Source organism: Myotis davidii, unplaced genomic scaffold (assembly GCF_000327345.1).
Source record: "Myotis davidii unplaced genomic scaffold, ASM32734v1 scaffold629, whole genome shotgun sequence".
NCBI lineage: Eukaryota > Metazoa > Chordata > Mammalia > Chiroptera > Vespertilionidae > Myotis > Myotis davidii.
Window position 1 is genome coordinate 1173930 of NW_006300210.1, and position 7717 is coordinate 1181646.

The window sequence follows — 7717 nt, forward strand, 5'->3', positions numbered from 1 at the left end:
ATATATATTTTTTAAAAAATGAATAAAAGATTTAAATGTAAGTCATGAAACTGTAAAAATTCTAGAAGAACCATAGACACCAAAATCTCAGACATCCCTCATAGCAATATGTTTATTGATACAGCTCCTAGGGCAGTGATGGCGAACCTTTTGAGCTCGGCGTGTCAGCATTTTGAAAAATTTTAACTTAACTCTGGAGCTGTGTCACATATAGAAATTTTTTGATATTTGCAACCACAGTAAAACAAAGACTTATATTTTTGATATTTATTTTATATATTTAAATGCCATTTAACAAAGAAAAATCAACCAAAAAAATGAGTTCGCGTGTCACCTGACACGCATGTCATAGGTTCGCCATCACTGATCTAAACCCATCTTAATACATTTTACCATACAGTTTTTAAGTACTCTTGTGAAGGTTTTTATACTCATTAGGGTAGCTATTTTACATTTATTTGCCCTTTTTTTTTAAGAACTCTGCATATATTACGAACATATGAAAGAGAAAATAAGATTATTGAGGACTTTACTAGGTGAATAAATATTATTTCATGATTTTTCCGTGATAACTAAGTCTATATTATGTCAAGGAGTCATCAACCTGAAACTTTAATAACTTTTGGCGGAGTGACATTTTGAAAGTAAAATTAGTGTTTGGGTGTTTTTTTTAATTCCATAAATGCCATGGGAATTTTATCACGTTTCAACACTTGCTGAACATGTAATTCCCATAGTGCCCATTAGTGGCCATCTGTGTAAGGTAATACATGTTTGGGATGAAATTGATTACGGCCTAAACACTCCGGTGTTATGATCAGGAAAAGCACACAAAGTTCGCGTCTTTTTTCTGATGATCATTGTGGGGTTAAAGCTGTGAATTTCCAGAGCCAGAGCAGCCTATCACTCAAGATCCTAATCTCACCATCAGGGACACCAGGGCCAAAGGAGAGGAGATGGAGAGACTTTCACTAAAAGCAGTAAGTGCTGTTCTTGAGGAGCTAGTGGGATAAAGGGGGAAATTAACAGGCGTTGGAACATAGTATTTCCTTTATAGGCATCGAAGGGAACCCAGTGCAGTTTCGTGAATATTCAGACTATTTCATTACCTTTTAGAAATTCCTGTTGCAGCCACCAACACACCTCACGGTTAACTTGTAACTTTAATCAGCATATACGTTGCTGGTCCAACCCCCTTGGTCCTTTATATTATTTTTGCCTGATTTGAAAATCGCTTTCTTTTTAACTGCAACACAGCTGCTTCTCTTCTTTCAAATATGTTTTCAATGTCATTTCCTCAGTCCATTTTATTTTTATTAGATGAATACCGGTGTACTTCCTGAGCTCATTTATCTATGCCCTTAGAGTAGAGCGAGAAAATAGACAAATATACTTGTTTATATCTTTCTAATGAATGTATTCACACCTTGGCTCTCACATTATCTACGTATCTACTGGTGAAACATATTACAAAAAAAAAATGATTTTTTGGTTTAGAAAAATTTGAGAGCTTGCGTTCCTGAACTGTCCCTGTGATCATCTTAAAATCTGATCACGTCTCCATAGAATATGTGGCATTGGAAACTCAGCTATATCCTGATCATCCCTGGGATGTAGGCCAGAATGGCTTAGGTTCAGATACCCTAAAAGTACACAAAAGAATTGATAGAATCATTGTCTAAACATTGAAATACAGCCATTGTGATGTTGGCGTAGTTGATGCTAAACTGCCCTTCCTTTTCACTGTTAAACTTCTTGATGATAATTATTCATTAGGATATGATAGATTTCAAATCTGTTTTCCATTAAAGATACCAAAATAATACTGTCTCCTTAAAAGAGGAAATTTACTTTCCTGTCTTATATTTTGTATACTAAGAAGTCATGCATCAAGTGCTTCTAATAGTTGTAGAAGTTATTTGGAATATATTGAAAAGAAAATGGTCTAGAGTACAGCAATACTTAATAACATTTGGATTTGGGTTGGGTTTTTTTGGATTTTTTAAAGTCTATCTTATTGTTGAAAATATTACAGATGTCCCCTTTCTATCCCCCATTGCTTTTAGAGGGATGTGTTTTTAGTAGCTGCCTGCTTTTTTTTTTTTTTTAACTGACTTGATTCGCCCCTTCTATAGTGTGTTTGTTGTTGCTATTATTTTCAGAATCTGTTTCTTAGCTTAGAGAGAAGTAAGGTAGGACGGGGTAGCCTCAGTCTCATACCAAAAGCACTGGGTGAAAATTAGGGATCCTTAAGAGAGAGAACTCAACGGGCGAGTTGGAATTTACACCAGAGTCCATGAATTACCATTAATCTTGTTTTTAAAAGCATATGCACACTTCAGTGGTTTGTTCTTAGAGGATCTAAACTGGTTTTCTTAAAATGTTTACCACTTATTTTCCCAGAATCTTCAGCTACTTGGAGCTACAGCCATTGAGGATAAATTACAAGATCAAGTGCCTGAAACCATAGAAATGCTCATGAAAGCAGACATCAAAATCTGGATCCTCACAGGGGACAAGCAAGAAACTGCCATTAACATTGGTAACTCACCTCGTTCAGACTTTCAATGTGATGCTTTTAAACAGCTTGATACATTATAGAAGACAAATTAGAGATATTTCAAGACTTGAAAGATTTGATACTTTAAGAAGTCCGTATTTATATTATTGGGCTTATCTATCAACTTATGGCCCCAGTGCCTCTTTAAAATTACAGTGGTTATACATCGTAGCTCTTGTAACAACATAATACCCCTTCTCCCCTTTGTATCATTGCCTACCCCCATTTTTTATCCACAGTTGGCACGTGTAGATAACATTTCCGCAGTTACCTGTGAAAGTCTAGAAATTGGGATTGTGACAGGTTGTGTATTGATGCTTGTGTATTTGACCAGAGGTTATTTCTGAGATGGGAATAAGAAGGTTGCCAGTGTGCATTCATTTTTTTGGAAACAGGTTGTTAGCTCAGGCTGCCATAACATCTCTCGAGAGGAATGTATTACATCAATTAATTCACTTTATGTTTGGACATAGGACACTCCTGCAAACTTCTGAGGAAGAACATGGGAATGATTGTTATAAATGAAGGCTCTCTTGATGTAAGTACAATCCTATTTTTAAAAAATTCTTGAACAACATAGTCATCTTGTAGTATTTTATATTCAGACTAGAGGCCCGGCGCACAGATTCATGCACTGGTGGGGTCCCTCAGCCTGGCCTGTGGGGATGGAGCTGAAACCAGCTCTCTGACATCCCCCGAGGGGTCTCGGATTGCGAGAGGGTGCTTCTCGGGTGACACACCCCGGAATTGGGCTCCCTCCTCTCTGGTTCCAGGTGCATCACCCGAGAACCGAGAACCGCAGCTGCCTGTGTTGAGCATCTGCCCCCTGGTGCTCATTGCAAGTCATAGCTACTGATTGGATAGTTGTTTAGGCTTTTTGTATATCTGTGAAAATATTTTATCTTCCTGAGGTTAAATGATACCTTATTACTACAGTTCTGCTGTAATGTAATGTGCACTGTTTGAACCACGTTGATGTAAATAGATTGCAGCTTCATGTCTGACAGCTGCAGGAATTGCTTAATGTGAGACCAGAAAGCTGCTTCACAAAAGCATCATGGGAGGAGGGTACCAAGTGATTGCAGCTGGTTCATATCTATCTGTATATTGTTGATATAATCTGCTTTAGCTTCTGGCGATACTATTTATACAGGGATGGGCAGAAGTAGGTTTACAGTTGTTCATATAGAAAAAGGCATGCAAGTTACTATTATTACAATAGCTTTATTAGCTGTGTTTCATGAACTCACAACTATAAACCTACTTTTGCCCACTACTGTATTTTGCTTTTTAAAAAAAAGTGTGAGCACTATTGAACAACACAAAATAACCATTGCTAATAGGAAAGTTTGGTTTTTTAATGTTGTATCTTCTGGGCTGTAATATAAATTTTATGGAGGTCTTTTTTCATGGCTGTGATCCCCTGAATGTGTATTTGAGGAAGGAAGAAAGATTTGTTAGGTGCACAGTGTAAAGTAGACGTTGACAAAGAAATATGTAGGTCAAATGACCTGTAAGTATTTTATAGTAAAGGTGACAATTCGTAACTTAAGGTGGAAGACAGAACAGGAGAGGTGGTTATACAAGTGCTTGAAATAGTCATCATGTCACACAGAGCAGAGCAGAGAAAACCTTAAAATCCGAGGTGTTGGTGAAGCTGTGAGGCCAAGGACAGAGAAGGATGGTGAAGAGGAAAATGCTTAGAATTCAGGTATAGAACAGAAACTGTGACAGAAAGAGTTGACTTCTGATTTTTACATTGGAATAATTATCGCTTCCTTATTTATTCTCAAAACAATCCTTGTGATGTCTTTCCCTTTCTTGTGAAATCTTTGAGCAAACTTTTAAAAGTGTTTTTATTGATTGGAGAGAGAGAGAGAGAGAGGGAGAGAGAGAAAGCATCTATTGGTTGTTCTGCTTATTGATGCATTAATTGGTTGATGCTTGTATGTGCCCTGACCAGGGATAGAACGCACAATCTTGGCTCATCAAGACGACATTCTAACCAACTAAGCTACCGAGCCTTTGAGCAAACCTGTTGCCTGAGGAATAATATGTGTTTTTGCAACCGTGAAAATTGCTTATGCCTTTAATTATTGGAGAAGTACTTTTTGTGAACCAAGCTTTAATCTTAAAAACACAAACCAAAAAAAAAAAAAAAAAAAAGCCAGCCTGGTGTTAGAAGACTTTCCTTCATATTTTATCATGCACTTGGCCCCCTGCTAGGCACTGGGAGCACACCACTAAACAAAACATGGGGACACCGCCCCTGAGAGCTTACAGCAAATCCAGTCTCCACCCCGAATGTGTGTTCATTTTGGTTTATTTATCCAAGTTACTATGTTGTGAAAATTTATGACTAAGACAGCCCAGCCTTCCAAAAGCTTATAAATAATAAGGGGAATAAAATGCATACACGTGACAATACAAAATAGGTATGTAAATAAGATAGGTGGTTTGCTATGAAAATATTGTGAAGTTTAGGGAAGGATAAAGTAAGTGGCATTTAGTTATCTAGAGGTGAGTCATTCAGTAAGGAGGGAATACTTGAAGCAGAAAGTTATTGCAACTAAGTTCATATGTGGGGCATGAAGGAAGAACATTGAACTTGATTACAGGATTGTAATTTTTAAGTGTTCTTGTTTGAAGAAATATAGGCACATAATCTTCTATAATAATAAAAGAGTAATATGCTAATTAGACCAGATGTCTTCCGGACGTCCTTCCTGAGGAAGCCGGGGCACGAGGGGAGCCAGCCTGGTCCTGGGTGCCTGCAGATGGCTGGAGGAGGAGGGAAGTAGCCCAGGTCCCGGGTGCCGGAGGGAAGCCAGTGCCAGTAAGGGGTGAGGGGGAGCGGGGGAGGAAAGCCCACTCTTGCATGAATTTTCATGCATCGGGCCTCTAGTTCAAGTTATAAAAAGAGGGAAAAGGACAGATGACAGTGTATCTTCCAGACTTGTACCCAGTCCTCCCTGGGGACAGCCACTAGTTCCAATTTCCTGTGTGTTTGTGCAGAGGTATTCTGCCTTATGTGTATGCCTGTGCACACCTCGTCTATTAATGGGTATCTGCACTGCCTTTTTACAGTGTACTGTTCATACTGCTTTCTACTTTGCTTTTCATATTTTTGGGTGAGTGTCCCCAAAAAATGTATATATACTTTGAATGATTATAAAGTTAGTGTTTATTAGCATATAGTTCATTTTCAAAATTTAAAAGACTGCAAAAATAATTTGTCAACACCTGTTTTCAAACTGGCACTGCTGATTAAGCAAAGCAATGGAATCGCAAACATCAAGAATCATTCTGTCTGATGTTTCTGTGCCCTCCGTTGGTCACCTGTTGCCAGTTTTGTACCATAAACTTTTATCTTGTATGTATCCCCATAAAAAAGTCTAATGGATAAATTTTCTTTGTTCAGAGCTTAGTCTGGCTTCACCCATTATTTCAAATCAGTTAGACCTGAAAAGGAGTGAAAATTACGTGTTATCTGCTGTTAAGGTGTGTATGCATGTTTTTGGGACACCCTGTATATCTTAGCAATTGTTGTGTAACAGTATGTGTGAAGCTACCTAGTTCCTTTTTTAATGGCTGCACAGTATTTATAAGGCCCCTGGAAAGAAATGACACAGGGAGCTGAAACTGGAAAGGCCGGCTGAGGTCAGGAGTGGAGAGCTGGGCCCGGTTTGAGAATTTGCCCTCATAAGTGAGAGGGCAACTTCATCAGCCTCTTAAAAGAGGTAAGATGTGTGTGAGCAATTGTACCCTAAACTTTATCGCGTTTAGAAGGGCGGGGAGGCATGGGGCGCAGGCCAAGAACCAGGATGGGAGCGCGGAAAGAAGACATGAGGGCACCAGTGCCCAGATGTGGCTTGAGGGAAGTTCAGGGACCCCTGTCCCACGCGGTCCCTGGAGAAGGAACCGTGCAGGTGGTTCCAGAGCTGGGCTTTCTGAAAACCTCAGTGGGAGCGTTCCCATGGACCTGGAGATGGTTGGGCCTTGGTCAGCACCATGGGTCATACTCGGGACCCGGTGTTTCTGACACCTGAAGGAAGTCAGGGGCGGGCCCTGTGATGCGGAGGCAGAGACATGACGAGCCACGCCTGACGTGACACGTGATTCCTGTTGGCTGGCCGTAGGCTCTCACCTTTGCAGAACATGGTAACCTCGCTTCTTCTGTTTTCAGCCGTTTCATCCTTTTGCTTCAACTCTTGGGTAGACATGTTCTTTAAGTGTTCTGAGTATCAGGTAAAGAGTAATCTCGGGGAAAAAGTGAAATGCCAAAAATATTCCATGTACCGCATCATGTGTTGTTAAGACAGTGGCCTTTATTTTTATTTTGAAGTTTCCAAGAAGGTAACTCAAAAGTCATAACCACCTCACAGGTGTCTGCATTACCTTTTTCTCCTGGAGGAGACAGAGATGGGAGTCTCCCAGGAATACTCAGTTTCACTGAAAGCAGGGACCCTGTGTCTGTCCGTTTGGTTTACCATTCTCTCAATGCTCAGCAAATTGCCAAGCACATAGTAAGTACTCCATAAATATTGGAGAAGTCCGTCTCTGAGTTTTAATTAGGGGCTTCTTTAAAAAGAAAAAAGTGTATACCAGTTTAAATTTGGTTATAATCAACCACGTCTAATATCCTATATAATAAAACCCTAATATGCAAATCAATCGAACAGCAGAACGACCGGTTGCTATGATGCACCCTGACCACTAGGGGGCAGACACACAACACAGGAGCTGCCCCCTGGTGGTCAGTGCGCTCCCACAGGGGGAGCACTGCTCAGCCAGAAGCCGGCTCACAGCAGCACTAAGGACCCCTTGGGGGATATCTGACTGCCCTGCAAGAGGATACAGGCCAGGCTGAGGGACTCCCCCTCTCCTTCCAATGCATAAATGTCGTGCACTGGGCCTCTAGTTTAAAATATAAAGTGATTAGCAGTGTCCTTTGCAACGTAAGGGACACTTGGGGTGGAAGATTACAGACAAACCCTATGGCCACATGGATTAACACTGATTTGTCCAGCTGCAGACTGCCACGCATTCTAGCTCTGCTGCCTGGGGGAGGTTTTTCTCCCAGGGAGTTAAGTGGGGACTTTACAAACCTGGCTGTTTAGGGTCAGACCTGCTGTGGGGCACTCATTGGCTTCTCAG

The 7717-nt window shown here is 40.4% G+C and overlaps 1 protein-coding gene across 1 annotated transcript in view; it reads left to right on the forward strand.

Annotated features, from left to right (window-relative positions):
- Positions 1-7717, forward strand: part of ATP8A1 (ATPase, aminophospholipid transporter (APLT), class I, type 8A, member 1) — a 179198-nt gene that overhangs the window by 90628 nt on the left and 80853 nt on the right. Inside the window, exons 23-24 of the mRNA XM_006776615.2 lie at positions 2404-2542; positions 3034-3098. Of these exons, the coding sequence (XP_006776678.1) occupies positions 2404-2542; positions 3034-3098 (204 nt within the window). The remainder of the gene's footprint in view (positions 1-2403; positions 2543-3033; positions 3099-7717) is intronic.